Source organism: Perna viridis, chromosome 11 (assembly GCF_037379345.1).
Source record: "Perna viridis isolate PV_CMFRI_1.1 ecotype Kerala chromosome 11, ASM3737934v1, whole genome shotgun sequence".
NCBI lineage: Eukaryota > Metazoa > Mollusca > Bivalvia > Mytilida > Mytilidae > Perna > Perna viridis.
The window spans coordinates 8,020,953-8,046,300 of NC_142455.1; the positions used below are offsets into that span (position 1 = coordinate 8,020,953).

The 25,348-nt window shown below is 32.1% G+C and overlaps 1 protein-coding gene across 2 annotated transcripts; it reads right to left on the reverse strand.

Annotated features, from left to right (window-relative positions):
* Window positions 1-953: 953 nt before the first annotated feature.
* Window positions 954-21,620, reverse strand: LOC148602837 (tubulin gamma-1 chain). Of its 2 annotated transcripts, XM_088553543.1 has the most exons (14): window positions 21,492-21,620; window positions 18,689-18,739; window positions 18,028-18,089; window positions 16,818-16,985; window positions 15,864-15,932; window positions 14,184-14,263; window positions 13,791-13,917; window positions 13,054-13,140; window positions 10,210-10,359; window positions 9,142-9,294; window positions 8,015-8,176; window positions 5,831-6,022; window positions 3,429-3,451; window positions 954-1,158 (listed from the first exon to the last, which is right to left on the reverse strand). In XM_088553543.1, exons 1-13 carry the CDS (start codon window positions 21,538-21,540, stop codon window positions 3,431-3,433), a joined length of 1,371 nt encoding a protein of 456 aa, XP_088409669.1. In that variant the 5' UTR covers window positions 21,541-21,620; the 3' UTR covers window positions 954-1,158; window positions 3,429-3,430. The 2 variants fall into 2 exon arrangements, with proteins under 2 accessions (XP_088409669.1, XP_088409667.1); XM_088553541.1 differs by lacking the exon at window positions 3,429-3,451.
* Window positions 21,621-25,348: the final 3,728 nt, after the last annotated feature.

The following is a 25,348-nucleotide window of genomic DNA, read 5'->3' on the forward strand; positions in this document are numbered from 1 at the left end:
GAAGGAAGGGTAGATGGATGGACAGACACCCCCATCACTATATGTATTATAAATAACTTTCATGAGTTATAAAACCATTTATTCTATGATTCCTTTGAAACATTTTGGTCGACTGACATTCAGCATTTGTCGCGGGCAGAAATTCTAGTGATTGTTCATTTGACACCTCCATTGGTGTCGGTCGAATGCTTATAACATCACAAAATTGCTTTCGATGAATTAGATTTTACAGAAAATAATACACAAACACATAAGAACCAGTCCCAAAAACTAATTTTTCATGTCACTAGTTTATATGATATTGTCCATAATATCTAGCCTTCCAAGAAATAGGTCAATAAAGTGACCAAATCATAGAGAATAAAATGATTTGCAGAATACGAACAAGTATGGAAGCACCATTCAAGCTTGCATGTGTATATAGTTCTGAATTTTGATTTCGATTAAATTTATGACATAATGATAAGAATTTGACTAGAATCGAAGTGGCTCCTTTTGGCCCAACTTTCCCGATGGTTACAGTCACAACTCCTAGAATCAATCACAATGTTCCTTGCATATTGCTCAATCAAATTGTGATGATGAAAGTAAAACTTCTGTAGAGATGACATCAACAAAAGATAAGCACTTTCCTGACTTGAGGAGTAAGATGTTGGTATATTGTCACTAAGATGTGTGAAATTTACAATTGGAAAGACCAAATCATCATGTTTGTCATAAAGTCTTGAATATAAATCTAACAACTTTGTCATTTTTTCCTTGTTCTCAATTTTTGAGATTTTTCAAACATACTATTAAATTGACCATAATGTCATGGATTGTCTCCCTTTCACCACAAAATGTAACCATTCAGCTTAAGTTTGTAGCTAATGTCAATTAACAGTTATTCTCAATTTTAACATGCAATTTTAGGCAAATCACACTGCTTTGTATATTTTAAAAATAAATCAAGCTTATCAAGAATTCACATTTTTATCATAATAAATTCATGTAGCACTTAAAAATAAAACATGACCAATAAACAAGTCCAATAAATAATTCAGTATCAGTTTATATTTTGATCACATTTGAATGAACAAGTTTGTTTGGTGGGATGATTATTTCTGCCTCCATTTTTGTTTCTTTCCCTCACTATATGCGCTCTGCTGACCCAGATGCCTGGAAACAAAAACAAAGTCAATCTAAATACCAATTTATTTATAAGGGCAAGACTATAACATATTCAATCGAGCATTATATTTTGAGTAGAACTAAAAAAAAAAGTCTCTTGTTAAATTTAATGCGGTCATTCAGGAAAAATTAGGCTTTCTTAAGACTTATTGACATTTTTATACAATAAGGATCACTAAAAAAAAAACTAGAAACTTTGCTCACTTGGTGATACCCTTGTATACTTTCCGAGGTAAATTATAGGATGCCCCAGAAGTGATTTAAGCATTCAGATGAAAAAACAAAATAGAAAGTTAAGGTTACTTATGGAACAGAGATTGATGGTTTAACCAAGATTATCCGGTCCATTTACTGGTATAGTGGGTCAGTATTCTGCCATATGGAAAATTTGTTAAAAGTGTTTTTTTTTATTATTGTATCATTTAATCTGGTACTTGCTTCTGTTACTCCGTCTGTTTCCTCAAAGAAAAGGTTAGCGTTCAACACATATGACTAATTAAATTTAAACCGTGCATAGGAAAAATAGTACTCAGTCAACTGATTGATTGAATGGTTGTGGTTTTACATCTTATAGCATTACTTGAATGTTTGATCAATAGAACCAGACATGATTTTACAAGCAGAATCTGCCAAAATCAGCAGTAAACATATAGTAAAAAAGAACTGTTACAGTAAAATCAGGATTTGAAATAGCTTTGATGTGGAAGAAAATCGTGTCTGTAGAGAACAACTAGAGAAGCTGAGCAGATTTTTTTCTAGCTCACAGAAGCAACAACCCATAAGGAAGCATGTCATTTTACACACATACATTATTCCACTCAAAGCCAATCAGATGACAATCAATATTCTGTATACTTGGGGGAGGAGCAGTGACTACTAATTTAAAGTCTTTGGCATGACATGACCTCCAGCACTCTGTAAGGAAGTTTGCTACCATGGTAACAGAAATTAATCTTTGAAGTTTTAAATTCAATATTACATTGTCTACCGGTAATTGTTCTTGGAAGTTAAAAAATTCAGAGACAATTATAATAGCTCCACTTAAAAGTAGGGCTACATTTATTTATTCATTCAATTACATTTATATTGCACTTCGATAGAAGTCTGAAATTGACACCCTAGGACGGAAAAGTCCAAATATCTAGTGTATTTTCATAATCATAAAAAAATATTAATATTATATAATCACCTTAAAATACATGTAAATACAAAATGAACAAATAACCTAAACCATACAACAACTACTATGTCCTAATACATGTACTTCACACCATGCAAAGCATAAAACCCTTTCCAAATAAAATAAAAAAAGCAGTGCACCAAAAAGAGCATGTAAGATATTTATATTGAAAATAATGTATTCTAAATTTATCCATGAAGTTATTCCAATAAAAGCCACAGTGCTTGACTGTTTCCAAAGAGAAGAGTGCATTTTGCAGGCATTATAACACACAGCTAATCACAAAAACATCCAATGGTATTTTTTTCTGGTTTAAATTTAAAAAAAGATACACTAAGTATATCAAAATTGATCAGAAGACAGAAATTTGCTGTCAGTATATCAATTTTCACAACATTCAGTGTTCTCCCTAAGATTTACAGATAGCATCCAGGCTAATTTCAATATAGCATCAGACTTGGATTGGACCCTATGGAAGTTCTTTTCGAATAGTATCCTGTTCAAAAATGTAGCATAAGGGCAGTGTAATGTTTAAACAGCCCCTGGGAGTTAACTGCAAATTCACAATAAGAAAATATTTACAAAAAACATGCACTCCTGAATATGCATTAAAACTGTTTTACATACATGTATAGTAACTTTCAACAGAACAAGAACTTAAATACATGTACTCAAGAATATACATGTATTTGAAAACTAATAATCATGAGAATAAGTACTATTACAGAAGTCCTTTGCACCATGTCTGGAACCCAATGTTGGGTTCATAAAAGAATTTCTTAAAATCCAAGACTTCAAGCATTCTGACTGGCCATATTTAAAGTTCAATATGTGGAAACCCGGTTAATCTTTTTTAATGGACCAATATAAATTTGCTCAAATGATGCTGTCAATCTTAGTTTTTTTTTTGTTATTTTTTATATCAAAGCCCAAATTATGGCCAAACCACATAAATTGATATATTTGAATGAGTTCTTTTAAAGAATCAAGATAACTATTTGATTACAAATCAAAATTTGAATGTGAAGATGTATTAGCTGTATGTTTGTTAACACTGACTATGAAGAAAGACATTTACTTTTACTTCTTTGGAGCGGGTGTCTGGTAAAAACATACAATAGTTAGAAGACTGTTGAAAATCAGGAAAATCTAGGTTAAGGGTCATAACTCTTACAGTCATTAGTACATTTGGGTAGACCATTTTATATAAATCCCACAAAAGCATCTAAGTAACCTAGATTGATTTCTTTCTATTTCAATTAAATGCTTGACAGGCTTTGATGAAATTTAATATGAAACAAACATATCAATGATTTCAAGAGTTATGCCCCTCAATCTAGATCTTCCTGGTTGTTCAAAAATAACATTTTTACAAAGCAGTAAAAGAATATATTTCCACTAATTCTTATAGTACAATTCAATTATTACCATAGCCTTTTATTATTAATATATATATTTTTTAATGTCTGCTTACAAAAATCAAAAGATTTTAATTTTTTTATAATATACATGTGTAACAAGAACAAATAATCTAGAGTAGATTCTAAAATGGCTTTGAACATGTTAAATATAACACATCATTTTATAACGATCCGTAACAATTATACGGGACAACTAGAAATAATAATAGGATAATTAATTGGAAAGAGTGAATACCAAAATATTATCACAAGTGCCAAAGAATGCCTAGATTTAACGAGTGTGTGGAACTTGTTACACACACAAAGCGTTCTCAGCACGAGTGATATTATTTCGGTTATTCACTATAACCAATTGATTATCCTATTTATTATATAGCTTTTCTTCATAATTTATGGATATTTTCAATATCAACTTTAAATTCTGTGATTGGTGGATTGATATCAAAGTTGTGACATTTTGAGAGAAAGCGTGAGATTGAAATTACAGAATTTATTTCATAGTGTGAATTACCGAAATTTATTACACTGGGAACATTCTATAAAACACTGCTATCTATATAATAAAAATGAATATCTAACTCTGGTCACTTTTCAAACCTCACCACCAAATAATTTTAAAGATTTTATTCTTATTTGGTGTTAAAACCCATTGAAGTACAGATACACTCAACCTGTTATGGGGCTCTATTATGTAAATTCCTTTTTTCATATTTTCAATGTTTACAAGTCGCATGTACTTGATTTGACCCGTTATGGGGTTCTATTGGGTAAACCATTGATTTGCGGATTTTTTTCTCTCCATATTTTCATTCGTAGTTTGTTTCCTATGCTCTTTTTTGTTTAAGTTTGACACTTGTACGACCGTTTAATGTTTGTCTTTGTTTTTTTTTAAGAATTTGGATTTTTTTACTGCTGCTCAAATGTAGAGTAATAACAGAATAACTAATTGGAAAGGGTGAATAACCAAAATATGATAACGAATGCTGAAGAACCTCAAAATTTAACAAGTCTTTAAGTGTTCCTGGCATTTGTCATTATATTTATGTTATCATAACAATTTATTATTATATTGTTTCATGATCTATTGCTTTTTTCAATATAAATTTTAAAGTTCTGTAATTGGTAAATTGATATTCTTGTGACTATTTGGGACGAAAGTCCCAGAGTGAAATTATGAAATTTATTTCAGCACTATTTTTTTTTACACAGAGAACAATCACTGCTATCTATATAATAAACAATAATTTAATTTGGTTGTTTATTTCTCATCTGGGCAAGATATGTTATTTTCCATAACTTGGTACAGTGACGTTATTAATGTCAATCGGCCTGCAGCCTATAATTCAAATAGTTCCAAACTTATAAAGGGACAAACCTCAAACTTGATTTTAATCAAAATTAAATTATATGAATTATTTTTAACTCATGATCAAGTTATGCTCCACATAACCAACTTCAGGGTAGTTTACGCTAAGAATTGTTTTTAACTTATGATCAAGTTATGCTCCACATAACCAACTTCAGGGTAGTTAACGCTAAGAATTGTTTTTAACTTATGATCAAGTTATGCCCCACATAACCAACTTCGGGGTAGTTTACACTTGATCAGAATCACTTCACAATTCATAAAGTGTAAACTGCCTCAAAGTTGGTCATTTATCGGTAATTTGTGACATTTTCCTTTGATATACTCAGCTCAATAATGCTTGTCACAGCGTAATGGTGCTGATACAAAAAATAACAGGTCAGTTTCAAACCAAATTATTATTTTTCAAGGTCAAAATTTTGAATTTTGTATTTTCATAAAATACAATAAGCAAAATTAAACGGTATGTATAAATTACTGATATACAGAATATTAGGCAATTGGTTTCTGATACTGGCTTTTTGACAGGGAATCTCAAGGTCGTCTTAACAAGTTTGACCAGAGAGACCCATGATAAAGCCAGTATCAAAAACCAATTGGGTAATATTCTGTAGATCCTGGTCAAAAATGAAAAAAAAAACCAAAAAACAAAAAACAAAAAAACAAAACAATTCTTAAATAAACAATTCTCACCTGTTGTGTTCCCCATGCTAAATAATCCGGCTTTGTTGCAGCATGATATTCATCAACTAACTGTTGGATTACTTCCCTTGAATTATCAAATTCATCTAAATTGTCCTTAAATATTGATTCCTTTTTAAACTGATCCATGAATGCTTCTCTTTTTCTTAATTTGTCAAATTGTCGTAATGTTCTCTCAAACAGCTGAAAAACAACAATGATATAGAATCAATTATTATACAACTGGATTTTTTTATTGAATATATCTACACTCAAAATAGTTTTTTTTCTCCTTACCAGACCTTACCTCCTGGCCTTGGTTAGGTAGGAAATATCTGTCAAAACCATGATCAAAATCTTCTCCGAGAATTGCAATAAAATTATTTGGATAGGACCAATTTTATGGTATGGTAAGGGTTAACAAACTTAATTTCAATTTTGGACTAATTGTGGAAAATGTCAGAGTTGTAGAGCTATATCAACCTATATGGAAAAAAAAAAAACAAACAAAATTTCTGTACTGTAAAAATATGTAAATAAAAGTTTCTTCATGCTTGTTTTATTAAAAGTTAAGATTCTGTTAATACAGTCGACTCCACTTAATCGCATATCGCTTTATTGCATATTTGGGTTATTAGCATAATTTTGTCCTGCACAAAACCATTTCCTATTATTCTATTAGGGAAAAAATCGCTTATTTGCATAGGCCTTGCAGGTGCATTTCGGTTTATTGCATAGAGAATTTTGCCTCATCGAGGTAAAGACAGGGTTTTCCAAATTCGATTTTAAGCCTTCGGGGCATAAATATGTCAATCATATTTATTGTTGTAAAAACTAGGTTATCATCAATCAGGAGGTGTTAATAATGGATTAAAAACATAATGGACATAAAAGACAATTTAAATGATTTCTAATTGCATTAAAATAAACAAGCACCTAGGTCAACAATGACTTCTGACGACATGCCAAACATCACCTTATGATGCGGCTTGGGGTTCGGCTTGGGATATTTTTTGTCCCTATTTAAATTCTTCCGACTACAAATGATTATCAATGTAAATTTAATTTTCTTTAATGAGCTGAACAGTTTTTAGTGAGCTTGGGTTACTAGGCATAAATATCAACAGAAAATTAAAAGTCCTCATTCATTCAGTACAATGTCTAATGAAATTCAACTACCCTAAGGTGCCCCATACTATCCACACTTCATAGGAATATATTGAGGTCAATGTACAATGGTGATTGAACAGAGGAATAAAAACGCACAGACCATTTCAAAAGCCCAGAAACTGCAAACATTGATGAATATTATACTGAATCCTGTCTGAAATATGAAATATGGGATTTTCTTTCATAGAAAGGTCAGGAAATTACTTGACTATTTATAGATGAGAAACACGTGGTTTTACTTATAAATACACACGACATAGAGAAGGTCAACAAACAAGATAAACACAATATATATTATTATTTATTGATAAAAGAACAATACAATGTGAAGGTCTATAACAATTAAATACCAGATCAGAAATGTTGAACAGTGATATCCCTGGTTGATCCACAGTATCGTCGTCTTACCTGAACTCACACTTCCGGTAAAATCGTAATTTCGGTTATAAGAATAGCCCGGTTATTTGCATAATTTTTACTGGCAAATAGGCTATGCAATTAAGCGGAATCTACTGTATATACAAAATTTGGCATCTGAAACATTTGTAGTGCCTATTTTTACTTTACAAATACAATTCTATCGGCATGAATTTGATTTTCCCCATACTAAAAATACTTCAGTTATTATGTCGTGTCCTGTTTTCCTTATCTTTAATTTTCATACTCAAATTTTACGGTATTTTATTCTGTTATAGCTACATGTGCACAGAGTAAGTAGACAGTCTCTGTTTCCTATTTTCATATTTTGGCCAGGGTCAGGAGGCATTTTATATACTTTACTTTTTAAAATTTAAGACATTGTGAGATAAATCAAATTATGTCATCATGATGATATCCAAAATCTGTTACAAAGAATTTCAACAATTTCCACAAACTGAAACATGACCAGTCAAGTTTGTTGGTTTTATTTTTCTTCTTTCTATATATAACTTGAAGGAGACACTAGTAAAAAATGCAAAATAAAACCCCCAAAAAACAATAAACAGGGTCATCTTGTGCTATAAGTATAATAATAGATTGACTCACAGATGAAATACTTGTATGGTTGGCCAACATCAATCCGCTGACTCTGTTAGCTGTCTGTACATATGGAGACTTTCTGGATAGAGCTACCTGTATACTGGCAGGTCCCCATGGGATAAAACAGGCAAGCTTTCTCTCTCGAATTCTCTGTAAACTTTTATGTACCTTATTTAGAAACAAAATGGAATAAAACAAAACTGTTACACAAAAATTCAAGTTTCTATTTAAATTACAACAAAATATGTAGCGACTTCCTTTTTTTTGAGTTTTCCTTCACTTCATAGTTTTCAACTTTCTACTTCTTCAGCCAATTCTCAACTAAAAAGTCAGATTGATATGACAAGCTGGGAAAGTTTACAATTTGAAAATTCAAATATGATTTTCTCAAAAAAAATATTGAAACCACTCCTACAGTAATATATACATAAAAATCAGGAATTTCAATTGAATAGCTGACTGTGATTTTATACTCATACTGATACCCTAGTAGAAATTTCATGGCATTAAGGATGAGAACATCTGGTCAATGAAACAGACCAAGTTTTGTACATATTGAATCAACTTTTTTAGCTCGTAGATACAACAGTCTTCATGTTGCCTGACTCTGATCCAACTAGTTATAACTCTCTTGTTTTTAAGATAAGGATATTCATATTTTTAGCCGTGTGAGATTTTCTTATCTCACCCATGGTTGAGATAAAACACGCAATGTTGGTGAAGTTACCATGAAACAACAAATACAAAATACAAAAGATTTTCTGCAAATTGACATACTAATCACTAATAAACGAGAAAAATAATCAATCAAAGCTAAAATGCAAGGCTAAGGAATCTCAGACACTCCTGAGTAAGATTTCGATGTTTCTAACTTGGTGGTGAAGCCTTGTCATCTTGAATTTTCACCGTTGAGTGTCTGAGATTTTTCTGTTTTGCACTATTATAAATTTCTTTTATAAGCCACAAGCTAGGCTGAGAGATAAATCAAGGGAACAAAGGTTATAGCGGTAATCAAAAAAATGCAATCCAGAGACAAAGACCAGACATGGAAAACAGACACACAGCAAAGAACACGAAGCAACTAAAATCATACACACAAAGAAACAGGGATTACACAGTGTTCTATTATTTACTTGTGTTGGGTCAACTTCTCCCTGTATGATGTTAAGTATAGAGATATAACAATGGTTGGCTTGTCTATGGACGGGTGTTGACACCATCATATTCTTTGGTTGTAGTAACCTCCTCATTACATCTAAAACTGTTGTCTTCCGTACACTGGCCACCTTAAATGGAGAAGTAACCAGGCATCAATTTCACAAAAAGTCGGAAGTGTAGAATTGGTCTTAAGTAATAACCAGGGATGATTTTACGAGGTCTACAAACAAAGTGGAAATTGGCAAAATCGAAAGTAAATTTACAGTAAAAAAAGAACTGTTTAAAAGCGAAAAAAATCATCCCTGAATAACGTCACAACAGAAAATAGTAATGTGATGTCAGATGACTTTCTGTGAAAATGACCCCTGTCTAGTAATTATGAAGCAACCAATGAAATGTCTCATTTATAGCTTATAATCTACAGTAAAACATGTATTTACATAATCCCTTTTGACTTATAAAATTGGTTTGGTTCAGACAGGTGGTTCAATATATACTTAAATTGATGTGAAGAAACTTTTAAATATGTCTGTTATACATGAGAATCATATGGTTTGAATCATGTGCTTATCATATCAATTGAGCACCACATGATAATCATATGTTTCAATTCATATATGATTATCACATGACTATCATATGATAATCACATGTTTTACAAGCCAAAATTAACATATCTAAGAATCAGGTGAAATACATTTTTAAAATATTGCACAACTTTTCAGTTCTAAAATGCATTCAACACACCTAAAAATAATGAACAGTGCTGAGATGATGTGGTGAAAAGATATTTTTTCATTGTATATATAAGACTTAACAATGCTGAAATATTTTTATGTGCATAAACCAGGTTGGAATTATATAATTCTTTCTTCTTCATTCCTTACATGTTTTATAAAGCATATTGGGGTTGTTTTTAAGGTTCATCATATGCATTTCAGCAATAAAAAATTTACACTAAATTTTTTAATATCATTGTCATTACAGACCTTGCATGATTTTTACATAGATCTTTATTTTAGCTAACTCCCAACAGAACAAACCTGTGCATCAGTAGTTAGTGGAGTATAGCCTGTCATCAAGTAATGCAGTCTTGGTGTGGGTATCAATGACGCTATCAGACCAATCAGATCATTGTTCATATATCCTGGGTATCGTAACGTTGTTGTACTGGTAGACATCACAGTGGAAACCTGAAGTTAATAAGATAGAAAATTATATATGATAAAGCTTGTATCTGTGATGTTGAAAACAGTATACATGGCTTGTTTTCTGTAAACCAATACAAACCAGATTCACTAATTCTACTTCCAATTCATCTGAAAAACTCACCAACACCAATCAACGAGCACAAACCAATAATGGAACATGATTCTGTGGTTTAAGTGAAATGACCCCTATTTCGGAAAGCACCCATAGTTTTTCTGATACATTTTTATAGTGTCTCAGCCTCAGTGATGCCAGTAAACAAATAAGATTTTAAAAAGTCATAGTGTTAATTCTGAAATGATAATTTCTTCAAATTTTTCATGCAGTCAATGTTTTAACACTTTGGTAATAAAGCCTTTCAAGTACAGAAATACTTTGTCATTTACAAACATGCTGGTTCTTTACTGATACATTTTTTCCTATTTCTACTTTATGAACAACTCTGCAGGATTTTCCAGAAAAGCTTACTATACCTGTGCACCTTGTCCATACTTCCAGTTTTTAGTGGAGTCAGAGTTGCAAATGGGGGTACATGTACCCCCTGACCTTTGAATTGGGGGGTACAGAAGTCTTTTTTGGGGGTACAAATGATCTGTACATTATTTTAAACAACTTCTGTGATTGATCGAGATACATAAAGCAGCCAATCAAAGTACCCAATACACTGAGACTTTGTAATTTAAAACAACTTCCACGACTGCACATGGATATCGAAGGTAGCCAATCAAATCGCCTTTAAGGTGTACACAAAAAATATTTTCAGATAGTGATGCATTAGAACTGCACGAAATACCTTAAATTCAATCATTGGAAACCCATTAAAATAAAAACAGGGCATTGTTATTGTATGTGAATGAACGTTTTAACTTCTGAAATTGCATGATTTTTATTGTATGTGAAATACATACTGCAACACTTGTATGGGCGTGCTGCTTTTGTTACTTTGTGTGTATTATTTTGGTCATTTCATGTTTTTTGTTGCATGTGTCTGTTTTCCACTAAAATCTTGGTTCCCTTGATTACCTCTTATAGCACACCTTTTAATGTAAACAGTATTTAAAACACAAAACATTACAAATCAAGAATACATAAAGTAATTCATAATTCTGTAAATAAGTCTTTTTGTTTCATCTTGTCTTTTGTGCATAGTTTTATAATTTAACTTCAGATGTAACATGCTTTCAGTCTGGATACACAATTTTGTCCTTCAGCTCATAGACTAAATTTTGTAATGTGACTGTGAAGCCAACAACCTTTTTTGCTGATTACCCCTTAATTTTTTATACTAGAATTAAATTATAAGGAATGAATGTTTTATTTTTTGGTCTCAATGCTTGTGGTGCACACTTGAAAATAACTCTGCTACGCAGGTTATTTAGTATGCACTCAAGGGTCCAGAAACTGTCAAAATGTCGGTCAATGACCAACAAATTTTGCAAATGACTGACTACCATTTTCCAATATCAGACATAAAAAAATGTCAACCCTGATAAATTACAGTCTGTGAGGTTTTATTAGTGTATAAACATTCTGTCTACCAGTCTCTTAATTGTTTATTGGAAATTAATTGACAGGTGTGTGTCAATTTTAGCTGATCTGCAGCCACCTGTGACTGTGATTTACCTGTAACTGATTAGATGATTGCATCATTGAATTAATGGTGCACATGCAGCCCTATTGCGTATACGAATTAATTGAAGTAACTCAGAGAATTTTCATACATTTATTAATTGATTAATTAAGAAAAAGACTGAAAAAACCATTTCCCTACCCATCTTTCAGAGGTAACAAAAGCACATGGAACTGAAACTACAAATCAGTCGTAGTTTGTAATTATTAATTCATCGATTGATAGTTTTTAACACAGAAGTCAAAAGACCATTTAAATCAATATACAAAAGGAGTTTCCAATTTTAATTGAACTTCATCAACATTTTATCATCACTCTGAGGTTTTCGGCTTTTTGTCTATGTGATGAAAAAGTCCAAGAGACAAAAGGTTTTGTTAACAAGTTAGAACATCCACGTGTGGTCGAAACCACACTTGTTCAGTCGCACTGATATTTTGTAAAAGACAGTAAATTCTGGACCCTTGTGTGCACTACATGATTGAGATTATTTCCTCATGGACCAAAAAATACAACAGTCATTCCATTATAAATAACATAATGTCTATCATGAATTATTCTGTATTTTTGTTTTTGATAAGTTTTCTCAATGTGTAGGTATCAAACCGTCAACTTTTCATGTATGCCGTAACCCACATTAAATAGGTTTACTTTTTCGAATTATTTTATTCATCCTTGTATTGAGAGAGCATGCTTTTTGAAGAGTTAGCCAGCATACATGTACATGTATTAAATACCTTTATGGATTCCATATTGGACTGTGCCCCTAATTAAGAAATTCAACATAATTTTCAGTGTTCAAGAATTCCACTTTCTCATTACTTGGGGCCAGTGCAATTTAGATGTGGGAAAGTTTATTATGTTCTTCCTCTTAAGCAAGTACAAAACTTGAATTTTTAAAAGTAAACAAGTTCGAAAAACAGACTTTAATTGAAGGAAAGTTAATCTTGATTTTAAGTTTTTCCTTTGGAGACCTTCATTTTTTTTAATCCTAGAACACTGTTGCAAAATTTGTCATGGAAAGTGTAATTATTGCTGAGACATAACATACCAGTTGGTTTATCTGTGCAAATGATGGAGTATCTATGTGAAGTCTATCAGCTGCTATTCTATGTAATGCTGTGTTGTCTAAAACAACCTACAATGGGTTATAAATAGAAATTTAGAAAATGATACTACTCTTTTTAAAATGGTAAAAACTATAAATATAAAATAATACAAAAAAAAGATAATCTGATACTTAAAAAAAAAGTATGTGGAAGCCTTAGGGCTGTTCCAGTAAAACATATGAGGGACAGGGAAAGGCACTTTTACTCTTTGTATAGGTGATCAGGTCTCTTGACAAAATACGTAGTTTAAAACAAAACATCAATAGAACTTCTATTTGTGACTTCCCTGGTAAAAAATGCCTTTCCTAGGTACCTCATATCTTTTAATGGAATAGCCCTGAACAAATTTTACTCACAACGGTACAATGCATAATGCTTAAGCTCCATACTAAATTTTGATCTATTCTTTTTCAATGAATAATGTTAGCTTAAGAAAATTAAACATAATAAAAATCTGGCATATAAATAAACATCAAACAAGAAATTAAAGTTAAATGTGACCCTTTTAGAATATACATTTAGAAAACTTTAGTCAAAATATCAAAAAGGTAGACAACACCCACTTACACAAGGGTGAATGGAATACTTTAACAATGTGCAAAAAAGTACAAGATTGGCTTAGACACACTTGACGAAATTGAACATGAATTATAGAGAATTGGCTGTATCCTAAACATACCACACAGTCAGCATTTTGTGTGAGACGTTTCAAAGTCAGGAGAGAGTTATATGGCTGTACTACAACATCTGATATCTCATCAAGATTAGGGAACACTGAATAGGTCTGAATTAATTTCTTTGGAAATCTGAAATTAACAAACAAATCATTATACTTCTTTTTGCACAAAAATGAATACTTTTACAAGACTTTGCTTAAAATTCACAATATCCAGTATGGAAAGCAGCCAAATGGATGCTGAGACATAATTTTAAATTTGAAAATTTCTAGTACTATCCTACAAAATATAGTTTTTAGTGCATTGTCCACATTAATATACATATGTTTGTTCTCATTTGTGCCACACTGAAGAGGATTTAGTTTAATATTTAAATTCTAATGGTAATAGCAAACCTGTCATTAAGTCTTTCTAATATATAAGATCCCATGCCTGATCCTGTTCCACCAGCTATAGAGTGACACAGAACAAATCCCTGCAAACAGAAATACACATACACTTCAGTCAGGATAAATTTTAATTTCTCAATAGTGGAGATGATAGGGCTTTAATGATACACCTACCTCATGTTATGATACTCATTGTTATACAACGGTGACAATATGAACATGTTGTCTTATATATTTTCTTCATTTTGGAATAGAAAATTCAACAAATTTAAAAAGGATGAATTTTTAGAAGCCAGGTTTCATAATTTTATAGTCAATAACTTTGAATTTCAACAAAGATCAATGGATTTTTCCTCACAAGACATGCCCTACTTTACTATTTGCATAGTAATTTCATAAATTGTTTGAAAAAAAAGTTGTATTTTGACCTGTATTGTATTGTATCAAAACCAGTGTTCTAGGATTTTTCAGAAATTGAGGTTTCTCAGGAAAAATCCATATAAAATCAACTTTCCCACAGTCAATGACTGCTTTCCTAACAAAACAAATCCTTACAGCATATGAAGTCTTGCCATGGGAAGTGTAACTAACCTAATTTTCCCTGACCCACATTTCACTTGCCCCAGGTAACATGAAATAGGAATCCTAGAACACTGAAAACCCCAGATATATGTATCGTATTGTGACACACCAATATCACAATTCATCATAACTTCTCCACCCAACACAGTGGAATCACCAATTCAAAATATGTCTATAGATTATTTCTTCTGCCTTCAAACCATAATGTATTAAAGTTAAAAAAACAGTGACTCCACTCGGGAAAATTTAGGTTGATGGTAGTGTCACACATTAATTTATTCCACAGGAATAAGACTTGCCAATCAAAACTATTCAACCTATCTCATTTCAAATATTTATTAACTTAAGATAATCTTGGAATACATCTACCTAGTTTGTAAAAACTGCTTGCTTCAGAATTTTTTAATCATGAATGTTGCTTAATTTTTTTTATTTTGGTATCTGCATGTTCTTTTTATCAGGAATTTTAATTAATGGTTTACAAGCTACGAACATTCAAGCCCCAAAACAGACAAAAAATTGTAAATTTTACATTATTGATCAATGCAAACAGTTGTGGTGCATCAATTATCAAAGTCATTTGCTGTAAATACATACAAATTTTTGAATTAGCAATATTTGTGGATTCCATCAATTGACCATATTTGCCGGTATCAGTTTTGAAATTTTTCACACTTTTCTATGCACCACAAAAATTACTAAAATAAGTACACTGTGAAAATTAATATTTTTACAGTATTCTTCAATTTTCACATGGACTTTGACCTGTGCTACAGAAGACAATATTCAAGCCATTACTAGTGATTTAAGCTGAAAAATTGCTAAGTAAACATCATCCAGATATTTTTAACACACAAGTTTCAGTTGATTTTTTGCAAAGTATTATCAATATTTTCCTGATATAAAACATGACCTGGATATGTTTTTTCTCAATGTCAAGCAATCTCAAATGCAAATCTCTACACATTATACATGTTCATTATCAATGATTGTAAAGAATTTGATAATTGATTCAAAATATTTGACCAATTCCCACCACTAACAAACACCAGTAAAATATGTTTATGTACAGGTATGCATTGGTCAAGTCAGTCTATATCTTACTTCTAAACTGTCACTGCCATCAGCTTCTCTGTCAATAATATCGAATATCTCCTCGTACAACCTTTCACCCTGAAATACAGAACATATTTTTTTTTTCACTCCATAAGCCAATTGAGTCATACAGAAGTTTTAATAAGGTGCATGTGTTATAGAACATGTTAGCTGTCTAAATGACATCAAGTTAGATATATTTAAAAATGACTAAACTTGATTTGTAATAGGCTTTCTGATTGGTTGGTGCTCTCAGTGTAAACCACTTTATTTTCAATACACTTGTTTTGTCTAGTGATGACATTAACACCAATTAATTCACACTACACAATTCATAAACACAGTGAAGGAAATTAGCAGTAGACCAACGGACTGAGTCTATGTAAAATCAAGCAGGTCTATGATGAAATTGGCTCAAGTCGCTTTAAAATGTACAGCGCAGTCTATGTAAAATTATGATGGGTCTATGTTGACAAAAAAGAATTAGTTTCTTACACTGATTAAACAACATTTGATTTCAATTTAATTGTTAATGTTTGTTTCCATTTAACCAAACCTGAAAATGTTGCTTTGAAAAATAAAAAATATAATCTTGTCAGAAAAAAAAAATCATTTGGATAAAACCATTTTTATGGGTAGGTAGGATAAATAAAAACAAACATAATATTAATTTTGGCCGTACTTTGATATTTAAACTCATTAAATATAAGGAATGACTCTTTTTTAAAGTAATACAAAATAACTTATTAAAAAATTAAAAAGCATTCCTTTAAAATTCTTAATTACAGCAATAGTATAATATTTTTTGTATTACCTTACTACAACCGTATAAATAAATTGCTTCTCTATCACAGACAGGCGGGACAAACACACAAACACCTACACAGAGTAACAAACCATCTTAAATGTGTGTTTAAAAAACTATAGTATTTGTAACAAATTGTTTGGTGTGGTACTACTCACCTGCGTGTAGCCACTTGCCCAGTTATTACCGGCTCCTCCACCATGTTTTGATAAGTAGACATTTTCAGGGTTATATAAGTTTGCATATGGAGAATTCATGATAGAATTAATAACTCTCGGCTCAAGGTCAAGCAGTACTGCTCTTGGGATATAGTGTTCATCATCTGCCTGAAAAAAGAGAAAAGGCCATCAGACCATTGCTATGCTATTGGTCCAAATATTGCTATTTCAGACTTCAATGTAAGAACTAGGTCATATAAATAAAAGTAATAAAGCTAACTGTATAAACCATTACATAATTGTATTGGTATCAGGTAACTTATAGATAAGGATTACTGCCCATGTAAAGATCCCAAACATGTGAAAGGCAATACTGAACATTTGGACTCAAAAAGTGCAGGGATAACAAATAGCAGTTACCGAGTAGCCTTTTGGGTAAAATATAGATGAATATAAAGAAAATATTTAACAAAAATATGGTCTGGGCTACCAGGTTGTATTTCCTAAGTTTAACCCCTGAAGTGATGTGATTTCTCTTGAAAAAAGTCCACTAACTTACAAATATTTATCAATTATGGCAAAATAAAAAAAAAAAATTTTATTTCAATGAATGCTTTCTTCTGGAAAGGTTTCTTAATTAATAAGTAAAGTGTCATCTGAAGATGTAGGAAAATTATCATAAATGTAATTTAAAATTCATGAAATATCATATCTTGTATAAAAATTCAACTGAAAAAGTTATGAATTATACAGCTGTTAAACCAACTTGAAGCCTTTTCCGGTTTTGGCAAATATTAAAAAATTTGTGCTCAATATGAATTCTTATAAATGCAAAACAATATATCAACACAGTACTTTCCTTTAGCCACTAGCCTGATGCCTGGCGCTAGTACAAATTGATACGAGCTAGTGAAATGATGTGTACATTTCTTGTTTCTGGCAAATGGAATCCTATACAGTCCTCTATTATTTGAGCTAGTCACTGAGAATTTTGAAGGAAAGGACTGTCAACAGGATATATCTATCCTCGGGTGATACAGAAGCAAAAAAAAGTCCCTTTTTTGTCACAGAAATTTTTCATGTTAGGTATAGTGTGAACCTATTATCACGCAGATTGACCTTTATATTCATATTTTATACCTGACTTACAATTGCCCATGTGTTAATTAGTATGACAGTATACCACCCATGAAATATTTCTTAGATTTACCTGGTAGAAAAACACATCTTTCCTGTCTGTGCCTTCTGTGGCATATTCTTCTAATATTCCCTCTAAAAATATGCATGTACATGTATTATATAACAGACAAAAAGTACCATATGCATATTAGATCTTACTCAAAAGTATGATAAAGAAGGTAATTACGTATACACACATTATTGTGTAACTACACTAAGCATTCCTAACCATTCCAATGAATTGGATAACAGCTTACCTTGATAAAATCAGTTTTTTTTAATATTGTTATTGCAGGGATGATTTTATGAGGTCAACAAACAAAGCAGAAATTGGCAAAATCTGAAGAAATATACAATAAAAAAAAAGAATCATAACAGTAAAATCTGGATTTGAAATAGTGGAAATCCGAAAAAAAAAAAAAAAAGAAAAATAGAAGAAAATCATCCCTGTTATTGTTACCATTGCACATTGCAGTTTTCCTAATAAATGTACTGGTCATACACCATCTCTGGTCTGTGAAGTTTAGTGTGAACCCCAACATTTTGGCAGTAATTGCATGAAAATATTCCAGATCTTTTTTTGAGTGACTTCCTGAACAATTTAAAGTGCTACATCTAGTGTTTTATTTGTAATTTGATAAGTGGCCACACATGTACATGTATTTTATTCATACACATGTATGATCCCGTACCTGAACTGATTCCATGTTCAGAACATAGCTGTTTCCAAAATTCCATCCCAACTGAAATGACAAAGTTACAATTAAGCCATTATTACATCATAACTACATGTAAATTAGAAAAAAAACTGTGAACATTGCTCACTAAAATATATAATATATACCCTGCTCCCCTATTTAATACAATGTAACATACATGTACATGTACTTCATTTAACTTTAGTAGATCAATCATAAATATCTTTGAATAAACAAATCAATATTTAAAGTATTCAAAAGATTGTTAAACAGAAGGGTTTTATTTGTTTATAAATAAAGATAACACATTACTACTGCAACTGATTTTGAATTAGCTTTTGAGGGTTCTATGCAAGATAACCAGAGGCACCAATGAAGTGTCACCTCACTACACCTCCTATATGTAGATCTCTAAGTGCCTGCATGTTCAGAAAAGAGAATAACTGTTTCTTTATGTTGAAAAGGTTTTAATATTCAACCGCCATTCATAAATAATTAGCTTTTTGGGTTCTATGTAAGATAACCAGAGGGCTATATGAAGTGTCATCTCACCGCACCTTCTTTAGTGCTGTAATTTTCAAACTTTTTTTATATTCAACCATCATTTATAAATAACCACAGGCATTATGCTGAGTTTAAGTTACCTATGAACTTAGTCAGTTTTGATTGGCTAAGTGGATATTTATATACATCTGACTGACACTTCTGTTTGGTGACTAATACATTTTTTGTAAATTATAAAGAATCATATGGGCAATGTTATTTCAATACCTTTAAAGTTGCTTCAGCAAATATGTCTCGGTAAATTGATTTATTCTGAGTAAATGAAGGTTCCTTAGGTAAAAAATGAATGTAGGCCAATAATTGAAATTGTTAATCATGGCAGAGGGCAATATACCATGGAGGTGATTTTCAACAGGCACTACCTGGAAATTCAGGCATGCTCAATATAAGGAACATAAATGATAAAACCATATTTTGGGTTATTTTGAACCAGGGGTCACGCTGGGCTTTGCCAAATGTTGCAATTTGCAATTTTTTATTTCATCTAGCGACAAAAATAGCCAGTTGGCGATTTTCTTGGCGCCTAGGTTTTGTATATTAAAATTGACGGGAAATTTATCAGCAACAGATATTCTTTAATTAAACATTTGTGCTGACACCTAGTCAGAGTTAACTGACTTTGACCACTTTACGGCTGAAGGCAATTAAAGGTAATTAGACCAGGCGACCGTGACTGACAATATCCTCATGGAAGGTGTCTATCAAATGTAAATATATTATTGAGCCAATCAAAACTCTCATCACCTGGTCAAAGGTAAACACAATTAAGGCCATGTGCATGTGGCTACACACAAGTTTCATATCCCTATTTAACCATGTAATACATTTAGAAACAGACGTCCCTAATAACAGAATAAATTAAATCCAATTAACAATGATTATGCCATCAGGAAGTGTCTAAATACTTCCAAATGAAAGAATCGATAAAAGAAAATGGATGACATTTCTTTACACTTCTGCCGTGTGATTTTTTTGGCGGGAAAATCGATAAACAAATAGAATGGGGATTTCAGAAATCTAATTAAGGAAATGCTATTCAGATATCAAGATAATTAAACAGGGACACAATTAATGGTCCATGGTACAAAATGTAGTTTGATAGAAATTTTATCACTTCAAAAAAAAAAAAGAATCGGGTTTGTTAAAAATAATAATAATAAAAAAAAATAAATTATATTGTATTAGATAAATTTGACCATAAAGGACAAAGGTGAACATGTTTTAAAATCAGGGACTGTGTGAGAATAGTAGTATAAAGTCTTAAACAAAAGTAAAATACCTGTTTCAGGGAATCTTGGGTACATGTATGTCACGAATGGAGAGGTTATTTTGATGAATTGACAAAGATAATTTATCAGTGAACTTAATACTGTCTTTTTTAAAAAAAAAAGTATGTTTTTAGTTGGCACCCTTTGGCTCTAATTTCTGAAAACTGGCAACAAAATATGGCTCCTGACAATTTTTCTGGCGACAAAATTTTGGAAACCAGAGCAGCCGTTGAACCGTAATAAGAGTAGGCGGAGCTTGTTACCTTTGAAACGGAACAGAGCAGAAACGATATTTAAAACCGGAATCTAACAGAATATTCCAATATTCCGCTGAAAAATTACGTGTCCACTACCCTTCCATTCCAAAAGTAACAAGCTCTGCCTACTTTCTATTACGGTTCAAAATGTCAACAATACAGGGTCTCGTGGAAAATTATCAATAATAAATGTAATTTTTGTAGCAAATTTGATATCAGCATACAGGAAAATGATTCCGGAATTGAACTAGGTAGGTGTGACATGCACAATTTCAACATGAATGTCGTTACAAGCGGTTGAAGGGCGGTACTCTGCGGTACCGCTAAATCTCCAACTTTTTGTATGGCACATCGTTCTAATCCCAACCCGATATATGAATATCCAAATAAAAAAGAGGAGGGTTGCAGGGTCAGAGGGAGTTCGGACTAGACAATATGATAAATGGTATGAACTAATGAAGTCTTATTCGCTGAAAAGGGAACCAGATACTTTGGGTTCAGACTTCGCTCTAATTTACGAGGTCATTGCCTGCCTCATATCATTACATCATATTTTTATTCATTTTTTACTTTTTACTTCACTTCATTTCATGTGCTCATAAATTTTGATGAAGATTTTAAACCGGGACAATATTTTGCATTTCGCTTTCAAAATTAAGATTGAGAAGGAAGCCTTTTCTAATTTGTGAACAGCATAATAATCATTACTTTGGTTTCCACATTGTCCCAACTGAAGGGTAATGATTTCTCGAGGCATTCCGTAAGATTTTCATTCGTCTTAAAAAATTCAAGTTTTGTCGGACTAGTTGAAAATGGCGGCAATGTTTACATCATTCACTTCCGATAGGGCTAAACCAAGAAGACATATTCGTACTCGAAACCAAATTCATTTTCAGGGTATGACCTTGGAGATTTTTTAAAACTTGTACAATTTAAGTATAATTTCTTCTTTATTGTCAGCGTATAATGATTTATAACTAACAGGGGAGAAAAAGCCACACATATTAAAAAATATATTCCGATAAGAAATAGATGTATGTCATAACAAGCATCTTCATAATAGTAAACCTATTAAAATCCTTGGTCATAAGAATTTTATTCTTACAGCGAAATATCAAAAAAGTATGTCCCATGCAGACACAACGGTTAAAAAAATAGCTGTTTCATAAATGTTCAATTATCAACATTCGTTCAATATATTGCAATTCGCACTCAAAAGCGAATGGAATTTTCAAACGAATAATAAGATGTGCATATGTTATTTTCATGCCTTTTAATTGTATAACAGAACATATATAGGTTTTGACATAAATGTTTATATGCACAATTACAAGTACATCAATATTTTGGCTTGAGGTAAAAGTGTTTAAAAAAAACAACACCAACAAAACGCTTTCCAAGATGAAAAAAAAAAACACCAATCAACAGAATAATCAAACAGATATATCTTGACAGGGAAAGGATATTAACGAAAAATAACAGTCTCGAGACTCAATTTATCTCGCCTGCATATTTTCTTCTCTGTACTGGTGTTTTTTTCTCAAGTACCCTTCCCTGTCATGTTTGTTTGTTGGAGTTTAACGTCCGAGCAGCAATATTTCAGCTATATTCAGACGGTGAACAGGAAATTGATGATAAAATGAACAGGAAACGATGATGAAATGAAAAAGGGATATGGGACACAAGGACAATAGGGTCGACAAATTTTGATTGCCATTGGAAATAGGGAGAGGTGGGTAGGGTCGGGCAATTTAGCCTCCTGTGGCGGAGCCCTATGGTTCCTACTCCGGGAGAATACCACAGTAGGGTTCTTTAACGTGTGAGGAACGTGGCACTTTCCCAAACACGGTGCACCACTATGGTTGGCGGTCAGGTTTTCCGTATTATAGCCTGACAACCCCAGCATGTAACACGCCAGGAGTACCCCATTCCACCATCTGGGCACACATCCCAGTTGCTCCGGCTAGGGTTCTGAGCACTATTTAGTCGCCTTTTACGACAAGCTTAGCGGTGCTGCGGGCCTATTCTTTCAACACCCGGACCTTCACGGGGCTTCCCTGTCATGATATATCTGTTTATACTTTCTTTTGTATTTGTATACAAAAAAAGTATTAACAAGGTGCCACGTTCAATATAAACATCGTTTAAGGTACGAAATAAATTAACTTGGTGCATGAGTCTTATTTAGTATATTTTTTTAGTAGTTTAATCTTAAGCACATTCACTTAGTTCACTGCTTTTAAAGTGATAGAGCATTTTTTTTTTTCAAATTCTACACCATTGTATGATTTTGATTAACATTAATCACCAAAGTTAAGGTATATTACTCGATATTTATATCTTCATATTTTTGAAAATATACAATACAGTGATCAGTTATTGAGACGATTGTAGAGTTTCGATAGTACAACCCTAAAGAGTCGGCAAATACCTTTTTGTGCTAACGGTAGGATAGTCGATGAGCATGTGTAGAGCTCAATATACACTTCCGCGAGGAAAATCCTTGTGTTCTACCCAAGCCCTACCTCGCGGAAGTATATACTGAGCATGCTCATCAACTTACAACAAAAGGCTCTATTAAATGGCCATGCCAAACGACCACGTATACAAGCACAATCGTCTCAGCAAATCAACTATGATTATACCCAGATAGCAATCAGATGTTGAGCCAACGTTGGCATTATGTTGGCATCTTCGTTGCGCTAACGATGCCAAATGATGTTGGCCCGATGACATTTTGCTCATCGGGCCAACCGTTGGCGCGACGTTGGCCCAATGTCTATCAATCAACACGTACGATACATCGCCAACCACTGACCCATATTCCATCACCTTGCCTACCTACTACGAATTGAGATTACTGAAGTGTCCTTTTTAATTTTTGTTTTTTGTGTTTTGAAATATATATCTTTTAAAGTGCATATGATAGAGGGGCAGCCATTCAACTGATTCGAAATTGGTGAAAATATATCTGGAAAAAATATTGATTCATTTTTTCTTGTCATACCTTTTTGCAATAGGAATTAGTAAAAAATGAAAGTTGTAATAAATAAAAAAAATATATATAATTTTTAAAAACAGGTTCTTCATAAATGTACAATGTATTATATAAACAATATAATTGTGTACAATTTATCCATCCAATTTTCTAGAATTCACAATGGTTCATTTGTAAATCGAATCAATGTCTGTTTTTGCTGTGTTTCCCCTTTTTCTCCTCAACGTTTTGCTTTCGTTCACCATTTCGAGCAGCTGCATATAAAAACAAGTTCTTAACAACCTTATCAGTGTCAATATCCGATGCAGTGACTGTCAATATGTTCGTCTTACAGCTCCTATAATGTAGAACATTGTCTGTTTCACTATGAAAAACTGATGTTCACGCTTGTGCTTTAAGTTCTTAATATTTGCCACACGGTTCTTGTTGGAGTTTCATTTTTGTATTAAATAATCACATTTTTCTTTAAACACACACACACACACACAGTCCAGTGACCAATGATTTTTCATACTGACTATTAAATGCTTAACTGGTCTCTTTTGTTTATATTTCTGGTGATGATTAATACAGTAGTTTTTTTTTTTTTTCAGTATTAATAGAAGTGTTCGACGCGTATAATAATTATGTTGAAAGACTGATGTTTGTAACAAGCGCCAACATTTCAACTTTTCTAAGTCAGTCACTTATCTCGTTAACAGGCACCAAGATTTCAACCTTTCAAAGTCGGTCACTCATCTTGTTAACAAGCACCAAGATTTCGACCTTTCAAAGCCAGTCATTCATCTTGTTAACAAGCACCAAGATTTGACCTTTTAAAGTCAGTCACTCATCTCGTTGACACGCATCAATATTTCAAATCCGCTAAACACACGAAAGTTTGACCATTTATGTCAACCACTCAGCCATGAAGTTAGTCTCTTTATACCATACCATAAATGTAAGATTTGTTTTATGCAAAAAAAGCGTAAATCAATTTTTAAAAGCTCATTAGTACAAACATTTTACAAACACTTACTACAGCAGGCCAATCTACAAAGTGCTAGAACATTTTAAATTTGTTATTTTATAATACTAATCTCCTCTTGCATTTGCGCTCCGTTGTGCCTTCCTTTCCTTTGAATGTCGGAAAATATTTCCTATTCCCCTGCTTTACGACATCATCGTTGTGATGAAATGGGCGCGGATTCTAAACAGCGTGGAGAATGGAAATTTGATATATCCCGCACACCTCTATTTATCAGAACATCTCTTATTAATCACTGTGTTTAATTTGTGTATTTTATCTATATACTTGTTATGAATAGCAAGACTTAAATGATATGCGATGAAAACATTTTCAAGTATGCAAAAATGATCATATTAAAAAACAATATATTCGCGTAATAACACGCGATTATGTATTGTTGTCTGCGTAATTTCAAATGTTCATATTATAAAAAAAAAAAAAAAAACACACACACATACACACGCAAACACAAATTGAGCCAAGTCAGTTTGAAGTGGTAATATAACACGTTTTACTATTACTCTTTGAAATTAGAATCCGTGAATGATCATGTCAAGA